Source organism: Dendropsophus ebraccatus, chromosome 14, assembly GCF_027789765.1.
Source record: "Dendropsophus ebraccatus isolate aDenEbr1 chromosome 14, aDenEbr1.pat, whole genome shotgun sequence".
NCBI lineage: Eukaryota > Metazoa > Chordata > Amphibia > Anura > Hylidae > Dendropsophus > Dendropsophus ebraccatus.
The window spans coordinates 37,936,193-37,958,025 of NC_091467.1; the positions used below are offsets into that span (position 1 = coordinate 37,936,193).

Here is a 21,833-nt window from a genome sequence, read left to right on the forward strand (position 1 = left end):
GTTAACCCCCATCTGTCATGTCCCAGGTGGCCTACTTAACCCCCATCAGGCATGTCCCAGGTGGCCTAGTTAACCCCCATCAGGCATGTCCCTGGTGGCCTAGTTAACCCCCATCAGGCATGTTCCTGGTGGCCTAGTTAACCCCCATCAGGCATGTCCCTGGTGGCCTAGTTAACCCCCATCAGTCATGTCCCTGGTAGCCTAGTTAACCCCCATCAGTCATGTCCCAGGTGGCCTAGTTAACCCCCATCAGTCATGTCCCAGGTGGCCTAGTTAACCCCCATCAGTCATGTCCCAGGTGGCCTAGTTAACCCCCATCAGGCATGTCCCTGGTGGCCTAGTTAACCCCCAAATAAAAAATAAATAAACATCCCATTCACCTTACCTCCGTTCCCACGCTGCCCATGTCCTCTTCTGTCCCAGGTCCTCTGTGCCGGTCTTTCTCCTGCAGGCGGCGCGCAATGAAATGACGTCATCGCGCGCGGCCCGCAGGAGACTGAAGACACGCGCCGCTCTGCTGGGGAAGAAGCCGGCATAGACAGCATCCTCCTGTGTCCGGCAGCTGTCACAGACACCAGAGGATGCTGTGTGCAGCGGCTACTTCCTCCTCCAGAGCGGCACGCATCACAGGGGAGCTGCGGGCCGCGGGCCGCATCGGGAGGTCTCAGGGGCCGGATGCGGCCCGCGGGCCGGAGGTTCCCCACCCCTGCTCTAGAGAGACATCGGAGAGAGCTAAGTGCTATACCATAGAGGCATAAGGAATGAATTAGGTTGCGAGTCACCCGCAGCTCCATTCAAAACAAAATGGTTGGGGTGCCACTGTTGAGACTCCAGGAGGGCCCAGAGGTCGGACCCTCCCGTGATCTCATACTTGTCCCCTATGCTGTTGATAGGGCTCAAGTAATAATAATTCGGGAAAACCCCTTTAAGTTCAGTGGAATAAACAACCAAAATGAAACATAGACATGGAGAATTCAGAACATATATACCAGTAAGGCTAGGTTCACACCACATTTGTGTTTACGTTTACTGTATAGTGGGGAAAATAAGTATTGGATACATTGCCACTTTTCCAAGTTTTCTCACCTTCAAAGAATGGATAGGTCTGTAATTGTCATCTAAGGTACACAGAATATATGTAAAAAAATTCCAGAAAGTCAGTTTGTATGATTTTTAAATATTTAAATTGCACTTTATTGCATGAAATAAGTATTTGATCACCTACCAACCAGCTTGAATTCTAGCTCACAAAGACCTGTTAGTATTTCTTTAAGAAGCTCCTCCTATTCTGCACTCATTAAATTTATTAATTGCACCTGCTTGAACGAATAATCTGTATAAAAAAACACCTGTCTCCGCACTGTAATCAATCACACTCCAACCTCTCGACCATGACCTAGAACTTTTTAGTATCAGCTCCACTCGCTGTGTTTGGAAGAGGAAGAAGGATGAGTACAATCCCAAGAATACAGTCCCAACCCTGAAGTATTGGGGTGAAAACATCATACATTGGGGGTGTTTCTCTGCAAAAAGCACAGGATGGCTACATCGTATTAAAGAGAAGATGAATGGGGCCATGTATCACAAGAGTGGTAAACAATAGAGATGAGCGAACCTCGAGCATGCTCGAGTCGATCCGAACCCGAACTTTCGGCATTTGATTAGCGGTGGCTGCTGAACTTGGATAAAGCCCTAAGGCTATGTGGAAAACATGGATATAGTCATTGGCTGTATCCATGTTTTCCAGACAACCTTAGAGCTTTATCCAAGTTCAGCAGCCCCAGCTAATCAAATACCGAACGTTCGGGTTAGGATTGACTTGAACCCGAACCCGGTTCGCTCATCTCTAGTAAACAACCTCTTTCCCTTGGTAACCACATTGAAGATGGATTGTGGCTATGTCTTCCAGCACGACAATGACCCAAAACACACAGCCACGGCAACTAAGGAGTGGCTCCATAAGAAGCATTTCATGGTCTTGGAGTGGCCTAGCCAGTCTCCAGACCTGAACCCAATAGGAAATCTTTGGAGGGAGCTGACACTCTATGTTGCCCAGTGACAGCCCTGAAACCTGGAACATTTGGAGAAGATCTGTTTGGAGGATCCCTATCGCAGTGTGTACAAAATTTAACTACAAGAAACATCTGACCTTGGTAACGGCAAGCAAAGGTTTCAGTGCAAAACATTTAGTTCTCTTTTTCTATTATATCAAATATTTATTTTATGTAATAAAATGCTAAATAATTATTTTAAAAAATGTAAAAACTGTGATTTTTTTTTTTTTTAATAGATGTCTCTCACAGTTGAATTGTATCTGCAAATTTGGCAGTGTATCAAATACTTATTTTTCCCACTGTATGTGTTTATACTCTTGAAAAAGGATAAAAACGTATACATAAACAAATACTAAAAATACATTCTGCTGGATGACATAAAAAAGGATTTTTTTTTTCCTTTGACTTCAAAAACAAAATAAAACAAATAAACCTTAAAGGAGAAGTACAGTGAATTTTTTTTAATTAAAGTATTGTATAGTCCTCCAAATGTTATACAAATGACCAATCTACACTTATTATGGGAAATGCACTTTTCCCCTGCACTTAGGGTACTATAACACGGAACGATAATCGGCCGAATCGGCCCGATTCGGCCGATTATCGCTCCATGTAATAAGTACAACATCGTTGATATAGGCTTGGACCTATTTTCGTTGGGCTGACGATATGCATTACCTATCCATGTTCCAGGGCTGCTGCTGCGGTCTTCTTCTCCCCGGGTCCTGCGCGCTCTAGCTTAAGAGTGGCCTGTTGGCTGACAGGCCGCCCGGGCCAATCACAAGCAGACAGGCCACTCTGAAGCTAGAGTGCGCGGGACCCGTGGAGAAGAAGACCGCAGCAGCCCTGGAACGTGGATAAGTAATGTATATAGTTAAGCAAGGGCTGCAAGGACATCGGTAACGATGTCCCTGCAGCCCTTGTTTAACGATTATCGGGCCGTGTAATAGGTCTAGTAAACGAGCGACGATCTAGCAGATCGCTGCTAGTTTACAGGTATTATCGGGCCCCCATCGGCCCGTGTAATACCATACTAACTGCTGCATCAAGGCTTCACTTCCTGGATAAAATGGTGATGTCACAACCCAACTCCCAGAGCTGTGCAGGCTGTGGCTGCTGGAGAGGATGATGGCAGAGGGATGCTTAGTGTCCCGCCAGTGCCCTGTGTCCCTCAATGTCTCCCTGCTATCATCCTCTCCAGCAGCCACAGCCCGCACAGCTCTGGGAGTCGGGTCATGACATCAACATTTTATCCAGGTAGTGAAGCCTTGATGCAGTAGTAAGTGCAGGGAAAAAAAGGACTTTATGTGCATTTCCCATAAGTGTATATTTGTGATATATATATAACTTTTGGGGAACAACACTTTTTCGCTGGACTTCTCCTTTAAACATTGCACGGACTACTAGTATATGATCCTCAGAGGTGGGACACTTTATTTTAGGGTCCCCAGCCAGTTTTCTGAATGCACCTCTGCCCATGGTCCTAGCATGGTAGCTCTTGCCCCTTTCTCTCACATACGCATACACACAAATCCCTAATAGTCTTATTTATAATACATTCTCCCAAATTTTCTTTGTCTGTGGGCTTGTGGTATCATGACCCCAAACAAGGAAGCCGCCTTGGTGGATAGCAGGGTCTGGAGTGGTATAAGGTTATGTTCACACAACGTAAGAGACCGGCCGTTCCGTGACCCCGGCCGGGTGACAGAACAGCCGATACTTAAGTACCGTCCGGATGATCTTTATGGCCGTAGTGTTCTTATGCGGGCTCATCAGCGTGCTCCCGCATCAGAACCTCCCACAGCACACAATGAAGCAAGCGGCCGGAGACACTTCATTGTGTGAACTGACAGGGTTTCCTTTGCCCGCAATTCATTGAATTGCTGCCGCAGAAAACTGATATGTCAGTTATTTGCAGCGCCGCACAGGATCCCGGCCGGAGCATATACGGGATCCCATCGAAGCAGAGGCAGTGTTCCACAACGTGAAAAATACGGCCGTTTTTGCCGATGGCAACAATGGCTGTACTGTTATGTAGTGTGAACATAGCCTAATACAGGTGTTTTTTTTATCCCCACCCTCACATTTTTAAAAACTTTCTAAAACAACCCCTCTGCTATATAATACAACATCCTTACATTATATCACTGTCACTTTAAAAAAAAACAACAACTTTTGACATGACATAGAGAAGTTTAGGCTGACTTTATACTGCCTTAAAATTTTGAAAACATGGCAATACATTTTTTTTGCAAAGACGCCAGCGACCAGACGTTAGTTGGAAGTCAATGAGAGTTTATAATCTGCCTTATACACATGGCATTTTTTTGGTGTGGCATTTTTCCCTCCTCTCTGGCGTTTTTTTTTTTTTTTTTTGGTGTGGCGTTTTTCTTTCCTCTGGTGTTTTTGAGGTCTTTGGCAGTTTTTCAAAACACAGCATGCGAAGGGTTTGCCTTTTTTTGGCAAACTGTGGCATCTTTTTCTCCAATAATACTCAATCAGAATGTTCTGGTCATCTCAAAAACACCATTGCTGTGTGTATGGCGTTTTTATTTTTGGCGTTTTTGTACCTTTTTTGGTCCAGCAACTATGTCATGTGATGGCAGAGGAAAAAGAGGTTCGGCCATCTTGGTGCACACAAAAATGCCTAAACCACAAAACTTTTTTCACACATACAGTCAAAAATGCCCCAAAAAAGCCAGAAAAAAAAAACACAAACACATGAAAAAGCACCTCTCTCCTGTTGCTTCCTGCAGAAGACTGATTATTTAGAAAGTCTATGGAGCTCATCTTATGCAGCGAGCAGTTGATAGAGAGAGAAAGACAGACAGACAGACAAACACTTCTCCTGGCTCATTCTACCGACTGCTGAAGGTATGATTACCCAGGCCTCTTCCAATAAATACATTTGACATATAACATTTTTCCCTATAACATGTATAAAGGTTTTTATACTGAAAATATACTATAAGTATTATGCAGTTTATAGAGGTAATTGGTTTAGCATGTTTTCATTGAAGTTTTTTTTTTAGTACAGAATAGTTGAAAAGGGGTATTACAAGTTAACAAAAATCATTAGATTGCATATATTGATCAATGATATACCATTGCATAGTATTGATCAGTATTATTGGTGCTCTGCACATAGAATCTAAGGCAGACTCTATGAGAAGATCCAACGGGACAGAGGTAAGTATTCTTTATATCAAGGAAAGTGATTGGGACCCCTGCAGTCTCATTGCGGGGGTCCTGATTAGTGAGTGACGGGTACTTATCTTGGAGGGGTTAATGATGAGTGGCAGCACAATCGCTATGACAGTCACTGACTGTAAGGACACAGCTGCTATCATAGAGCCTGCTCAATTCATATGGCCTGGGGTCTTAATGGCGTACCAGTACATAATGGGTAACTTAGTGACAGGCTCCCATGACATGCTGGTATGTCATGGGTCCTTAAGGGGTTAAACAGGATAAACTGTTTGTGTGGGATAAATTTCCCATATTTAGTTTTTTGTTTCATTATTATTATTTATTTTGAAAGTGTCTTTGATTTAAGACCACTGTACAAATGATACATATAGAATGTACAACATAACATAAAAAGAAAAATACTACATAACATGAGTGATGGTAACGGGATGTCAGAGATGTTTGGAGAAGACAGGTTGTGGAAAGCCTTTTATGACAGAGGAGAGTGGCAAAGCAAGGGAACTGGTGGATTTGCAGGGCAGCAGAATTAAGGATAGACTGAAGAAGAACAAGAGTGTTACATGGAATGACAGAGGAATGGGGAGGAGGATGTTTCATTAGTCCAAATGGGAGATGTACTGTGTACCAGCAGTTTTTTGAGTCAGGATTTTTGAGATGGTGGAGGTCATCAGGAAGGTTCAATAGTAAAAAATAAACATTAACTTGGAATACCCCTTTGAAGGCAAACTGTCACTTTGGGGACCTGAGCAAAACCCACTCTACCCCGTTATAAAGATTTTTATACTTACCCTCTCACTCCTGGTGACCAGACAGTGATTTCCTATCAGACTCCTCATATTATTATGCTCATTAACATAATAAGCTCCAAGAACAGAACCAGAAATTTCTCTGCAATGCAGCCGGAGCATTGAGACTGAGAGGGTAAGTATAAAAATCTTTTTGCCCCGATCCCCAGTGTGACAGGTTCACTTTCAATATGTATCAAATTTAGATAACTTTGCAGCATTTTCAAATATTAACTTATTCAGGACTTGCCCAAAAATGGCCTTAAGGACCAGGGTCCATTTTTTAAATATGACCTGTCTCACTTTATATGGTTATAATTCTTGGATGCTTTAACTTATCCAAGAGATTTTGAGATGTTTTTTTGCACTGCAGTATATTTATTATGCCTCTCAGGGTTATACTGACAGGTATAGCTGATCAGACTCTGCCTTAGGGCAAACCCTGATTGGCTTAGCCTTAGCCAGAACATCAGAGGCTTCAGTAAGGCCATTGTTTTCAATGACTACCATAAGGACTCAGGGATTGCTTTGAGCCCCGATGGTGAACAAGGGGAGATTTCTGCCTCTGTTAGCCCTGCTAGATGCTGCCATTGTACTGACTGCAGCATTTATAGGGTTAACTGTTGGAATCGGAATACGGGTCCGCTCCCATCAGTTGTCCTATGTGCCAGACTATGACTTACAGCTGGGAGCTGCCGAGGATGACACGGGCATAGAAGCCGATGTAACTGTACTCCATGGATGTAACTGTATGTCCATGAGCAAGAACGCACTGCAAAAATGGATGCATAGTTATGTTCTTGGTCCTAAATTGGTTAACAGTTTAAGACTGTGTTAAAAATGGAAATTTGTAACATTGCAGTTCTGTGGCAGAAGTATTCTTCATTGTTCGAGCCACTTGACAGTCAACCCAAATAATAACTTTAATGAGCTTCTTTTACTTTTCCATGTCCTTCAGTTGCATAGTTTTGGTTTTCCACTTCTCATATGTCTCATAGACATAAGTGTCTAAATAATCCTGGTAGGTGGATTCCAATTGGTGATAACATTGGTGGGTCACTCTTTATAAACTGTTATTCATATTACAAAATCTTCTTGTTTTGTAGCCGAGCGATAAATAATATTTTGGTGCTTAGTAGTTGAGTGTTTATCATTAGAGTTATCAAGGTTTTTTTCAGCCTTTCCTTCTTTTTTGTCAAGTATGTATGATGCCAAACACATAAAGAGTCCAGATGAGGTCACAGCAATAGAGCTGAAGTAGAAAACTAGATTATATTGACCAGTGAGGTCCACCAGCAAACCTGCGGATAAAACAGATAAACAGATAGATAACTTAATGAAAATAAAGTAGAGAAAGTTATTAAAGGCTAGCCTAAGGCTCCGTGTACACAGAGCAAAAGCGGCTGAATTGTCCGCGACCGTATGCCTCCACCCTCCCTGTCATAATGAGTTGTGCCGAGAGATGCAACGCACGAGCCTCCCATAGATTGGCATTATAACAGGGAGGCTAGCGGCATTCAGTTGCGGATAATTCCGCTGCTTTTGCTCTGTGTGCACAGAGCCGGTATGTTAACACTAAGGGCCACATGTATCATCCGGCGAATGGATGATTTTCGGCGGAAAGTGCCGATTTGCGTCTTTTTTTAAGCAAAAATGGCGGATTTGCGAATAAAAAATTTGCAAATCGGCACTTTCCGCCGAGTACGCCAGGGGGCGGAAAGGGGGCGGAAAAGGGGCGGAGAGTGGGCGGAACGGAGGGCGCGGACTCAGAGTCCGCGCCATTTATCATCCGTTCCGCCAAAATGTACGCCGAAAACCTACTCCAGTCCTCAGCTGGCGTAGGTTTTCGGCGGTGCGCACCGGCGCGCACGGGATTTATGTAGAGGCAGTCCGCCTCTACATAAATCTCCGTAGCGCCGGAGCTGCGGGGGCATTTTTACGTCCGGCGTAAAAAACGCCGGACTTAATAAATGCCTCCCTAAGGGTATGTGCACACTGAGGAAAAGGCGAGGAATTCAGCTTGAAATTCAGCTTGAAATTCAGCTTGAAATTCCTCCCGTAAAAAAATGTACAGAGCAAAGTCCCATTGTGTTCAATGGGTTTTCTGCTCTGTTGTTCACACTGCAGAATTTCCGAGTAGAATTTTCTGCTGTAGATCTGCTAGAGGAATCCTATAGAAGTCAATGGGGGGCTTAAATTCTGCTTGAATTCTGCCTGAAAACTTTCAGCTACAATTCCTTGAGAATTGCTCAGTGTGCACATAGCCTAAGGGTATGTGCACACGGAGCAATTCTCGCGGAATTCCGCCCGAATTCCGCCATAAAAAGCGGGCGGAATCCGCGTGGAATTCCGCCCGTGTAAATGCAACATTGCTCTTTCCATAGAGAACAATGGGATTTCCGACTGCCCGTGCACACAGAGTAAATTTCCGTCCGGAATTCCGCGCAGAATCCGCATTCCGCCCAATGAATGTACATGTCAATACTTTGGGCGGATTCCGCTAGAGGAATCCTATAGAAGTCAATGGGGTTTGAATTCTGCTGGTAATTCCGCTTGCATTCCGCTTGATTTCCGCGCGGATTCCGCTCGAATTCCACTCAAATTCCGCCCGAATTCCGCTCAAATTCTGCCAGAGCAGAATAGGCGAGGAATTTTAAGCAGAAGTCTTTCAGCTAAAATTTCCACGAGAATTGCTCAGTGTGCAAGGGCCCTAAGGGCTCGTTCCCACTGAGCAAAAGCAGCTGAATTTCTGCGCTGAAATTTCAGCCGTTAAAATAGGTGCAGAGCTAAATTCCATTGTGTTGAATGGAAATTCTGCTCTGCAGTTCACACAGTGGAATTTCCGCACTGAACTAATCCGCTTTCCGCCAGAAGAATGAACATGTTCATTCTTCCGCTAGCGGAAGCCTATACAAATCAATGGGGCTCTGATTTTCTGTTTCAGCGCGGAATACGCGCGTATTCAGCGCGGAATACAAGCGTAATACAAGCGGAAATTACTCGCTGAATCAGCACGGAAATGGGGAAAAGGGGGGGGGGGGGAGGAGGATTCTAGTATATGTTCTGGTATAGTCTAGTTTACTCACCAAGTACTCGCTGAATTTCAGCGCTGAATGCATGCGGATTCAGCGCGGATTCCTCGAGTATTCCGCGCTGAATTTGTCAAGAGCTGCTTACGAGCTGAACACTTTCCTAGCAGAATACGCAGGGATTCTGCTTACATTCTGCTTATATTCTGCTTCAGCGTCAGTTGATTTCAGGCGGAAATATTTCCTTGCGTAATCCGCTCCTTTTGCTCTGTGTGAACGTAGCCTTAGGGTATGTGCACACTGAGCAATTCTCGCGGAATTCCGCCCGAATTCCGCCATAAAAAGCGGGCGGAATCCGTGTGGAATTCCGCCCGTGTAAATGCAACATTGCTCCTTCCATAGAGAACAATTGGATTTCCAACTGCCCGTGCACACAGAGTAAATTTCCGTCCGGAATCCGCATTCCGCCCAAAGAATGTACATGTCAATTCTTTGGGCGGATTCCGCTAGAGGAATCCTATAGAAGTCAATGGGGTTTGAATTCTGCTGGTAATTCCGCTTGCATTCCGCTTGATTTCCGCACGGATTCCGCTCGAATTCCGCTCAAATTCTGCCCAAATTCCGCTTAAATTCTGCCAGAGCAGAATAGGCGAGGAATTTCAAGCAGAAATCTTTCAGCTACAATTCCTCGAGAATTGCTCAGTGTGCAAGGGCCCCGTCAGGGCCCTTGCACACTGAGCAATTCTCGAGGAATTGTAGCTGAAAGATTTCTGCTTGAAATTCCTCGCCTAGGCTATGTGCACACTGAGCAATTCTCGAGGAATTGTAGCTGAAAGTTTTCAGGCAGAATTCAAGCAGAATTTAAGCCCCCCATTGACTACTATAGGATTCCTCTAGCAGATCTACAGCAGAAAATTCTGCTAGGAAATTCTGCAGTGTGAACAACAGAGCAGAAAACCCATTGAACATAATGGGACTTTGCTCTGCACATTTTTTACGGGAGGAATTTCAAGCTGAATTTTGAGCTGAATTTCAAGCTGAATTCCTCGCCTTTTCCTCAGTGTGCACACAGCCCTATTCTGCTCTGGCAGAATTTGAGCAGAATTTGGGCGGAATTTGAGCGGAATCCACGCGGAAATCAAGCGGAATGCAAGCGGAATTACCAGCAGAATTCAAACCCCATTGACTTCTATAGGATTCCTCTAGCGGAATCCGGAAAGAGCAATGTTGCATTTACACGGGCGTAATTCCACGCGGATTCCGCCCGCCTTTTATGGCGGAATTCGGGCAGAATTCCGCTAAAATTGCTCAGTGTGCACATACCCTAAACCCAGCCCTATTCTGCCAGAGCTCAATAGGCAACGAATTTTCCTCTTCAATTCTTCGCTGAATACTTGCCTGTTCCTTAGGGTATGTGCATTCTCGAAGAATTGAAGCAGAAAGTTTTTAGGCAGAATTCAAGCAGAATTTAAGCCCCCCCATTGATTTCTATAGGATTCCTCTAGCAGATCTACAGCAGAAAATTCTGCTAGGAAATTCTGCAGTGTGAACAACAGAGCAGAAAACCCATTGAACACAATGGGACTTTGCTCTGTACATATTTTACGGAAGGAATTCAAGCTGAAATTCCTCTTCAAGGTGAGGAATTAGGCTATGTGCACACTGAGGAAAAGGCAAGGAATTCAGCTTGAAATTCAGCTTTAAATTCCTCCTGTAAAATATGTACAGAGCAAAGTCCCATTGTGTTCAATGGGTTTTGTTTTCTGCTCTGCTGTTCACACTGCAGAATTTCCGAGCAGAATTTTCTGCTGTAGATCTGCTAGAGGAATCCTATAGAAGTCAATGGGGGGCTTAAATTCTGCTTGAATTCTGCCTGAAAACTTTTTGCTTCAATTCCTCGAGAATTGCTCAGTGTGCACATACCCCAAGGTGAGGAATTGAAGAGGAATTTCAGCTTGAAATTCCTCCCGTAAAATATGTACAGAGCAAAGTCCCATTGTGTTCAGTGGGTTTTCTTCTCTGTTGTTCACACTGCAGAATTTCCGAGCAGAATTTTCTGCTGTAGATCTGCTAGAGGAATCCTATAGAAGTCAATGGGGGGCTTAAATTCTGCTTAAATTCTGCCTGAAAACTTTCTGCTTCAATTCATCGAGAATTGCTCAGTGTGCATATACCCTGAGGAATTCTTGAGGATAATGTCCGCGGAATTCCGCTGTCTGTCCACGCGCACGGCCGCGCGCCTTTCCGCTGGCTCTATAGACACCATTCTATGGGCCGGCGTATTCCACTATCCGCCAAAAGAAGTGACATGTCCGCGTGGAATTCCGCCCGTGTAAATGCAACATTGCTCCTTCCATAGAGAACAATGGGATTTCCGACTGCCCGTGCACACAGAGTAAATTTCCGTCTGGAATTCCGCGCGGATTCCGCACAGAATCCGCATTCCGCCCAAAGAATGTACATGTCAATTCTTTGGGCGGATTCCGCTAAAGGAATCCTATAGAAGTTAATGGGGTTTGAATTCTGCTGGTAATTCCGCTTGATTTCCACGCGGATTCCGCACAAATTCCGCTAAAATTCTGCCATAGCAGAAATCTTTCAGCTACAATTCCTCGAGAATTGCTCAGTGTGCACATACCCTAAGACATTGCCCTGTTCATTCTTTTACGGGAGGAATTTCAAGCAGAATTTAAGAGAGGATTCCTCTTCAATTCCTTGCCTTTTGCTCAGTGTGCATGAGCCCTAATTCCTTGAGAATTGCTCAGTGTGCACATACCCTAAGGCCCTGTTCACATAGAGCAAGAACGGCGGAATTCCATGACGGAATGCCGCCAGCCTCTGTGTTATAATAACACTCTATGGGTGCTTTCACACCTACAGGATCCGCAGCAGATTTGATGGTGCAGATTTGATGCTGTGTTGTTATTTAAATGAAATCTGCTGCGAATCTGCTGCGGATCCGCAGCAGAAAATACGTTGCGGATCCAGTAAGTGTGGACGTACCCTTAGGGAGGCTTGCACGCTGTATCTCTCGGCGCTGAAGAATGAACATGATCAGTCTTAAGCGCGGGATGAGAAGCCGCGCAAGCCTCCCATGGAGTCTCATTATGACACGGAGGCTGGTGGCATTCCGCTGTTCTTGCTCTGTGTGAACGGGGCCTTACTGCGGAAAACAGATCTGTGGCAGAAAATTCTGCTTGGATATTCAGCAGTGTGAACTACAGAGCGAAAATTCCATTAAACAGAATGGGACATTGCTCTGTTCACATTTTACAGGAGGAATTTCAAGCGAAAATTAAAAGCGGATTCCTCTTCAATGCCTCGCCTATTCCTCTGCACATACACTTATAGTGAAACATAGCTATTTATTAATGTGCTGCCTACATCTTATTAGACTTATTGTTCTGGTAATATATTCATTAGGACAGGTAGGATACTCCCTTTCTACTGTGCATTATTACTACAAATTGAAAAAAAAAATACACATATTTTTTCTCAACCTTATTGGATTATTAAATTATTATAAGGCTTTACATAATTTAGAGACAAAAAAAGCCAAAAGCTGCCATTGGGTTGGTGGGTAGTGATGAGCGAATACTGTTCGATCGAATAGATATTTGATCGAATAGTAAGGTATTCAATCTATCAAATATTATCGAATAGTTCGCCGAATATTCGATAAATATTCAATAAGAGTTCAAATCTCCCAGCTTCCATTTTTTACCTCCAAGTGGTCGAATAGATGTTTTTCAATAATCGAATACTTGTTCCCATTGGATTTAATGGTATTGAATATTTGAATATTCAGGAGATATTCGTATGAACATTGAATATTCGAATATTTCACTATTCGTTCATCACTATTGGTGGGTATAAGTGCCCAACTCTTCTTTACCCTTTTCTATAGGTTTTGTTATAAGCATAGGTCTGCCTCTATTTAAATGCAGCAATGTAAGCATAAAAGCGAGCTACGCAGCCATACAACAGTAGAATCCTTATTCTCTCCAAGGAATGAGGTGGGCTCCCTGTTCCGGTATGGAAAACTGTAAGGCCAGGTTCAGACTATGTAACTGTGCGGCTGTATTTGCGGCTGTAATTGTGCGGCGGTATTTTTGGTGGTTCATGCGTACGCTGGAAAGTATAGGATATACGGCTGCACAGTGCACACTATGTATGAATCTACGGCCCGATCGTAAACGGACCCGTAAAAAATGAACAAGACCATTGTTTGCGGCTGGACATGCGGCCGAGGATTGACAGGCGGTCCGTACGGAGTACTTCAAAAATAGCCGGCAATGATGCCGAATGCCGATGCCTCTAATAGTTAATATATTAAATTAATAAAACACATTCTCTTTGTAATAAAGTCCCTTTCGTTGGTCAATAATTTAATTCTAACGAATCCATCATTTTGCAATTAAATATACTGTTAAAATAAATAGATATATAAATAAATGTATATTTATATATATATTTATATTTTGACAGTATATTTAATTGCACAATGATGGATTCGTTAGAATTAAATTATTGACCAACGAAACTGAATTTATTTCAACGAAAATGTGTTTTATTAATTAAATATTAATTAGTACAGGAAGCTCCATAAGCCGTTAATTCATATGCCGGCAATAGAGCTTTCTGTACTAATCATCACTTTACTTTAATGAAAACATCAAATGTTTCTTCTAATTATGTTATCACAATAGCATTATTAGAAGAAACATTTAGAATTATATGTGCGCTCAGCTGATTGGCTGATCGGCTCAGCGCACGTATAATTAGCGGGTCCGCAGCACAGTGACTTCATTGTGCTGCGGACCAGCGATGAGACAACATCGGGCTGAGTATAGAGCTCTCTCCACCCCCTCCCCAGCACTGCACCCCTCCCAGCAAGGAAGGGGGGGTCAGTTAACCCCTTCCTTGCTGGGATGGGTGCAGTCTGACATCAGTCTGGCCCCCAAGGGGTTAAGGGGGATGCAATACATCCTCCCTTAACCCCTTGGGGGCCAGACTGTAAGCAGCGATCTGTAAAGATGCTGCATACTGTAAGGAGCACAACACCGCTCACAATGATGGGTGTTGTGCTCCTGTTTGTGTGTTTTTTGTGTGTTTCTCCCTTTTTGTTTTTCAGATATCGGTATCCTGTGGATAACGTCGGATTCCGTGGACTACGTCGATGACCAGCGTTTTTTTAATGTTTTTTTTTAATAAAATGGTCAATGAGGGGTGTGGGGGTGTTTTTATTTGAATAAAAAATTTTTTAACTTGTGTCTTGTCTTTATTTCTTTAATTTATAGACTTAGTAGTGGAAGCCGTCTAATAGACGGAATCCATTACTAAGTTGGGGCCTAGTGTTAGCCGGTATAAAATGGCTAACACTAACCCCCTATTATTACCCCAGTACCCAATGCCACCAGGGGTACTGGGAAGAGCCGGGTGCCAGTGGTCCCGGAGCGTCAAAATTGGCGCTCCTGGACCGGGCGGCAGCAGGCTGGTAAGATTTAGGCTGGGGAGGGCCTAAACCAATGGCTCTTCCCACCCTGGTGTTACCAGGCTGCTGTCGTTTGGTTTTTAACCCGTCTGGTTATAAAAATAGGGGGGACCCTATGCGTTTTTTTTAATTATTTATTTATTTATTTTAAAAAAAACGCATAGGGTCCCCCCTATTTTTATAACCAGCCGGGTTAAAAACCAAACGACAGCAGCCTGGTAACACCAGGGTGGGAAGAGCCATTGGTTTAGGCCCTCCCCAGCCTAAATCTTACCAGCCTGCTGCCGCCCGGTCCAGGAGCGCCAATTTTGACGCTCCGGGACCACTGGCACCCGGCTCTTCCCAGTACCCCTGGTGGCATTGGGTACTGGGGTAATAATAGGGGGTTAGTGTTAGCCATTTTATACCGGCTAAATCTAGGCCCCAACTTAGTAATGGATTCCGTCTATTAGACGGCTTCCACTACTAAGTCTATAAAGTAAAGAAATAAAGACAAGACACAAGTGAACATTTTTTTTATTCAAATAAAAACACCCCCACACCCCTCATTGACCATTTTATAAAAAAAAGAACATTAAAAAAACGCTGGTCATCGACGTAGTCCACGGAATCCGACGTAATCCACAGGATACCGATATCTGAAAAACAAAAAGGGAGAAACACACAAAAAACACACAAACAGGAGCACAACACCCATCATTGTGAGCACTGGCGTAGCTACCATGGGGGCAGGGTAGGCAGTTGCTATGGGGCCCCTGCACACTGTGGGGCCCGGGCCAGCCACCATGGTAGCTACATCTCTTAGCACTCCTAACCTGTGTCGGACGGAGCCACGGAGAATCCTCTGGTGTTACCTCGGCTGAGAGAAGTCCCGCCCACTACCCAGGGTCCCCTGCAGAGCTGAGCAGCTATAATTCTTCTACATTGCTTCTCCTTTCCTTCCGGCACATGTGACCTCAGGCAGACTCCTCCCCCTCCTCTCCTGCCTGTGCGGCTCTCTGCTTGTCTCCAGCCTGGGTCATGTGATGTGTGGCCGACCCTGCCGAGCAGTGAAGGAAACAGAGACAGGAGGGGCAGGCCGGGCTGTGGGCAAAGGAGAAGCAGGAAAGTGTCAGCCCTGTCCCCTGCTCCCCCTCCAGCTGTACTATGGACATGTGTATAGCTGCTGCTCTCCTGGACTGCAGCTATGTCTACACTAGCACAGGATTTGTGTAGGTAAGTGTGTGTGTGTGTGTACAGTATGTATCTTTGGTGTATATGTGTGTGCAGTATGTTAGTATATATGTGAGCCATATGCATGTCATGTGTATATGTGTGTAGTATCTAGTTATGTTTATATAAGTGTGTAGTAATTATGTTGTGTATGTGTGTGTGCAGTATCCAGGTATGCATACATAAGTGTGTTCTATCCAGTTTTATGTATAAATGTGTGCAGTGGAAATGGCATGTACTGTATATATGTGTCTGTGTGTGTGTGCATACAGTAGGCATGTCATGTGTATATGTGTGTGAGGTATGTGTGTGTGTATGTGTACAGTAGGCATGTCATGTGTATATGTGTGTGTGGTATATGTATGTATGTGTACAGTATGCATGTCATGTGTATGTGTGTGTGTGCATACAGTAGGCATGTCATGTGTATATGTGTGTGAGGTATGTGTGTGTATGTGTACAGTAGGCATGTCATGTGTATATGTGTGTGTGGTATATGTATGTATGTGTACAGTATGCATGTCATGTGTATGTGTGTGTGTGGTATATGTATGTATGTGTACAGTATGCATGTCATGTGTATGTGTGTGTGAGGTATGTGTGTGTGTATGTGTACAGTAGGCATGTCATGTGTATATGTGTGTAGTATCTAGTTATGTTTATATAAGTGTGTAGTAATTATGTTGTGTATGTGTGTGTGCAGTATCCAGGTATGCATACATAAGTGTGTGCTATCCAGTTTTATGTATAAATGTGTGCAGTGGAAATGGCATGTACTGTATATATGTGTGTGTGTGTGTGCATACAGTAGGCATGTCATGTGTATATGTGTGTGAGGTATGTGTGTGTGTATGTGTACAGTAGGCATGTCATGTGTATATGTGTGTGTGGTATATGTATGTATGTGTACAGTATGCATGTCATGTGTATGTGTGTGTGAGGTATGTGTGTGTGTATGTGTACAGTAGGCATGTCATGTGTATATGTGTGTGAGGTATGTGTGTGTGTATGTGTACAGTAGGCATGTCATGTGTATACGTGTGTGTATGTGTACAGTAGGCATGTCATGTGTATATGTGTGTGTATGTGTACAGTAGGCATGTCATGTGTATATGTGTGTGTATGTGTACAGTAGGCATGTCATGTGTATATGTGTGTGTGGTATATGTATGTATGTGTACAGTATACATGTCATGTGTATATGTGTGTGTGGTATATGTGTGTATGTGTACAGTATACATGTCATGTGTATATGTGTGTGTGGTATATGTGTGTATGTGTACAGTATACATGTCATGTGTATATGTGTGTGTGGTATATGTGTGTGTACAGCAGGCATGTCATGTGTGTGTATATATATATATATATGTGTGTGTGTGTGTGTGTGTGTGTGGTATATGTGTGTATGTGTACAGCAGGAATGTCATGTGTATATCTGTGTGCAGTATACATGTTGTGTATATGTGTGTGCAGTATACATGTTGTGTATATGTGTGTGCAGTATACAGTACATGTGTATATGTGTGCGGTATGAATGTGTCAGTACATTAGGGACCATGGTGCGGTGGTTTATGTATTTCAGCAGCTTGTGATGTTAGTGACCCCCTTGTCCTTACACGTCTATCAGTGACATGTGCATCAGTGCTATCAGGAGGTGGAGGCCACAGGAAAACACTTACTGTTTTACTGAGATATTTAAGGGAAACTCTAGTTTTCTAACCTGCTGTTCTTTTCCCATGGAGCCGGGATGCTGACGAGAAAGGTCATTTTCTTACCTTTATTCTCAGTGTCCCAATTTTCAGGAAATCTTGACTGTGTATATGAGGTGGCTTGGTACACAGTGGGGGTACTGATCAGCAGACGGATCTGCCCCTGTTGGCCCTCTTTTATTAATGTTCATCTGACCCTGTATAGCTGAGCACTGGAGGGACGTCATTGCAGAGCATTGCCTCACTATTCATTAGAAGGGTCTGGCCAGTACACTGAGGTAAATAGCACCGGTCCCAGTGCACCAAACCACCTTGTTTCATTCCTCTGTACAGAAGGAAGGTGGTCCATCAGCAGTAATTCCTCTGGTGGGCCCTGTATACTCCAGTCCAACACTGCCCGTATCTGCCACCACTAACAGGGCTTCCTGCCCTCTCAGTCTCTCTTGTGGCTGGAGGCTGCATTGCACTTTCAGCCATAAGAGGCCTCAAAACCTATGCACATACCTGACCCAGCACAGTCTATCAGCGTTTGTTCTCCCAGCTCCCTGGTGCATGAGTAACATCATTAATGCGCTAGAGATCTGGGTGAACAAAACACCATGGAAATGCGCTTGGTCAGGTGAGTATGTGCATCCAAGGGGGGCCTGTACAATTTCTTGCTATGGGGCCCAATGACTCCTAGCTACGCCCCTGATTGTGAGCGGTGTTGTGCACCTTACAGTATGCAGCATCTTTACAGATCGCTGCTTACAGTCTGGCCCCCAAGGGGTTAAGGGAGGATGTATTGCATCCCCCTTAACCCCTTGGGGGCCAGACTGATGTCAGACTGCACCCATCCCAGCAAGGAAGGGGTTAACTGACCCCCCCTTCCTTGCTGGGAGGGGTGCAGTGCTGGGGAGGGGGTGGGGAGAGCTCTATACTCACCCCGATGTGTCCTCTTCGCTGGTCCGCAGCACAATGAAGTCACTGTACTGCGGACCGGCTCATTATATGTGCGCTGAGCCGATCAGCCAATCAGCTGAGCGCACATATAATTCTAAATGTTTCTTCTAATAATGCTATTGTGATAACATAATTAGAAGAAACATTTGATGTTTTCATTAAAGTAAAGTGATGATTAGTACAGAAAGCTCTATTGCCGGCATATGAATTAACGGCTTATGGAGCTTCCTGTACTAATTAATATTTAATTAATAAAACACATTTTCGTTGAAATAAATTCAGTTTCGTTGGTCAATAATTTAATTCTAACGAATCCATCATTGTGCAATTAAATATACTGTCAAAAAATAAATATATATATAAATATACATTTATTTATATATCTATTTATTTTAACAGTATATTTAATTGCAAAATGATGGATTAGTTTAAATTTAATTATTGAACAACGAAAGGCACTTTATTACAACGAAAATGTGTTTTATTATTTTAATAGATTAACCATGAGAGGCATCGGCATCGGCATACTGCAGAGGATCGCAAACCCCGGTAATAGCAATTCATGTAAACTGTTTCCCTGCTTTCCCAGATGCATCCAGAGGTGTTTGCATCACTTTCTTAAGATTTTATTTGTTATTTTTAGTTGAACCAGATTTCAAAGTAAATGACCGTATGTTTTGAGCCGCATGTCTATTTTTTCCCACGGCCGGAGTTTCATCCGCACATTTACAGCCGCATAAAAAATACAGCCGCACAGTTACATAGTGTGAACCTAGCCCCCAGGTACTAAATACCAATAGGGACCACAAAACTTCTCTTATGGGCATCCCGTGCTGGATGTAGATCACGGAATGCTTATAATTAATATAATGGTGATGTCATACAGTTTTGCCTACCTGCCAGTGGCGGTCCCACCAAGATAGTAACACTTTCCAGGATGGTAAAAAGTCCAAAGGCTCCGGGAAAACGCTTCATGCCAACTGTATCCATCAGTACTTGGAATATGAGAGATCCTATCACACTCATAGAAATTCCATACAGTACACAATAAACAATAAGTGCTGAGAAGGACACAGAAGCTGCACACACCAGGTTGGTAAGGCCATTTACAATTACTGCCCCACTAAATAAATAAATTAGCTTCCCAGAAAATATCTTCTGCTGGGACACAAGTCCGGATACCGGACGTGCAAAAATATTTAGGAAACCAATCAGAGAAAGCAGAAGTGCAGCTGTTGATTCTTCTATGCCACTGCTGGTAGCATATGGTATTAAGTAGAAAAGAGGCAAAACAAAGCCTAAAACCAGCCAGGTGACACCTATGGTGAAAATCTGATATCTTCTATGCTTAAGTAGTAAATCAAAAGCCATGTATCTCTGCAGGCCTTTACCACGTTCCATTTCTTCAACACCTCTGGTAACGCCATTGGCTGTTGATGAGGTTTCATCTTTACTAGGGGAAACTGGTGATTTCACTGGCCTCATGATAGCACCACATACGCAACAGTTTAACAACACACCACCAAAGATCATAAAGGAACCTCTCCATCCCATTGCCTCCAAGAGGTGCTGGGATGCAATGGGCCATAGAGCCATGCCTATTGAGGCCCCCGTTGAAGCCATAGCATTGGCGAAAGTCCGACGTTTGATGAAGTAGTAACCAAGTACTGTGACTGCTGCTTGGAAGCAGAAACAGAGTCCTAGGCCTGTGTAAAAAACAGATCACTTCATTATTTCTTTTGATTTTAAAAAGTATGGAAGATTATTTTAGTGAGTTTCAAATATAAAAGCTTTGACAGTGTAACAGATATGAAATAAACAGTGTAAACAGTAAAGTATAGGGCTGAATTCACACAAGGAGTATTCAATGTGGATCTTAGCTGTGGATTGGCAGCAGATTACAGGAAAAAAAATATACTAGTGTAAAAGTGAAAAAAAAAGTTTGCAATAAAACATTTAAAAAAATCCTCCCCAACCCTCCCCAATAATAAAAATCTATTGTATTGCCCATATATAATAAATCATTACTTAAAACACGGACAAAACACAAAAACTATTAAAAAATCGCCACGTCCATAACAACCTAAGCTATAAAACTATATCATTATTTATACTGCACAGTACACATTGTGCACTGTGTGTTACCAGAATTGCTGCATTTTGTCAATCTGCCTAAAAAAAAATATCATAAGAGATAAAAGACATATAAAGTAAAACTTCAATAAAGCATCAATAAAAACTATACATCTTACTGCAAAAAATGAGCCCTAAACCAGCTCCATTGTACACTATGGATCTTGCAATGTAGCAACACTTGTTTTTTTTTTTTCAAGAAGATAATATTTTGACATAATAGTGAACAAATTATGTCTCAGAATCTCTAGCATACGTTAAAGCATCATGAACCTATAACTGAGACAGTCAAATTGTCATGTATTTACCTGGTTGCTCTGCAGTGCTGCAGAGGCAGAGGCAGGCTGACATTCCCATACACGCCCAGCCGGCTGATGCTGCAGATAAGCAGCCTATCAGAGGTAGGGGGCAGGAGCGAAGCTGTGCAGGAGCACAGAGCCAATCGCGAGCTGCCAGGCGCTTCATGCAAATCAGGGGCGGTGTATTTAAACAAGCAGCTGAGGCTCAATAGCTGCCAGTGATAGTTTTGCCTTGCTTACTACACCAGCATTACTCTGTGTTCTGACTCCCTGTATTCCTGACCTCTGCATTTGTTACCTGACTTTGGCTTGTTATCTGATTTTGTACCTCGCTCCTGACAGTGTTTCTGACCTTGGCCTGTTTATACGGTATTCCCTTTGTATTGTGATTTTGTACTCTTTTGCTATCTTGGATTTGACCTCTGGCTTGTTTTCTGACTGTGATTTTGGTTCTGATTTGTGGTTTATACGTACCTGGCTGGTTTGACTCGGACTGCTGACTTTTCTCCTTGTCTGGCCCTGCACTTAGTAGCGTAGGGACTGCCGTCCAGTTGGGGTCTGCCACCTAGGGCAGTACGTCCAAGTAGGTAGAGACAGTGGGGTGGGTTCAGTTAGGGCTCACTGTTCCCCTACGGACGTGACATTATCACTGGCCAACATTTACTGAGTTGCTCACTACCTTCCCAATGGATGCAATGACTGCAGTAGCTGAGCAAATGCAACGTCTCACTTATACAGTGCAGGATCTTGCACAAAGAGTGCAGTAGCAAGAGGTTTCCCAAGAGGTTTCCCAGACACATTATGTTGCTGTAACTCACGCTATCCCCGAAGAACCCCCAGTTCAGCTTCCTTGTAGGTTTAGTGGGGATAGAAAAAGTTTTTTGACCTTTCAGGAGGGCTGTAGATTGTATTTCCGTCTCCGTCCCCAGTCATCTGGTGATGAGGTCCAGAGAGTCGGTATTGTTG

The 21,833-nt window shown here is 43.6% G+C and overlaps 1 protein-coding gene across 5 annotated transcripts in view; it reads right to left on the bottom strand.

Moving 5' to 3' along the window:
• Positions 1-3,195: 3,195 nt before the first annotated feature.
• Positions 3,196-21,833, bottom strand: part of SLC16A5 (solute carrier family 16 member 5) — a 63,861-nt gene continuing 45,223 nt past the window's right edge. For all 5 annotated transcript variants that reach the window (XM_069952773.1, XM_069952772.1, XM_069952776.1 and 2 more), the window contains 2 exons: positions 19,332-20,141; positions 3,196-7,350 (listed from right to left, as the gene is read on the bottom strand). In XM_069952773.1, coding sequence (XP_069808874.1) covers positions 7,127-7,350; positions 19,332-20,141 — 1,034 coding nt within the window. In that variant the 3' untranslated portion in view covers positions 3,196-7,126. The remainder of the gene's footprint in view (positions 7,351-19,331; positions 20,142-21,833) is intronic.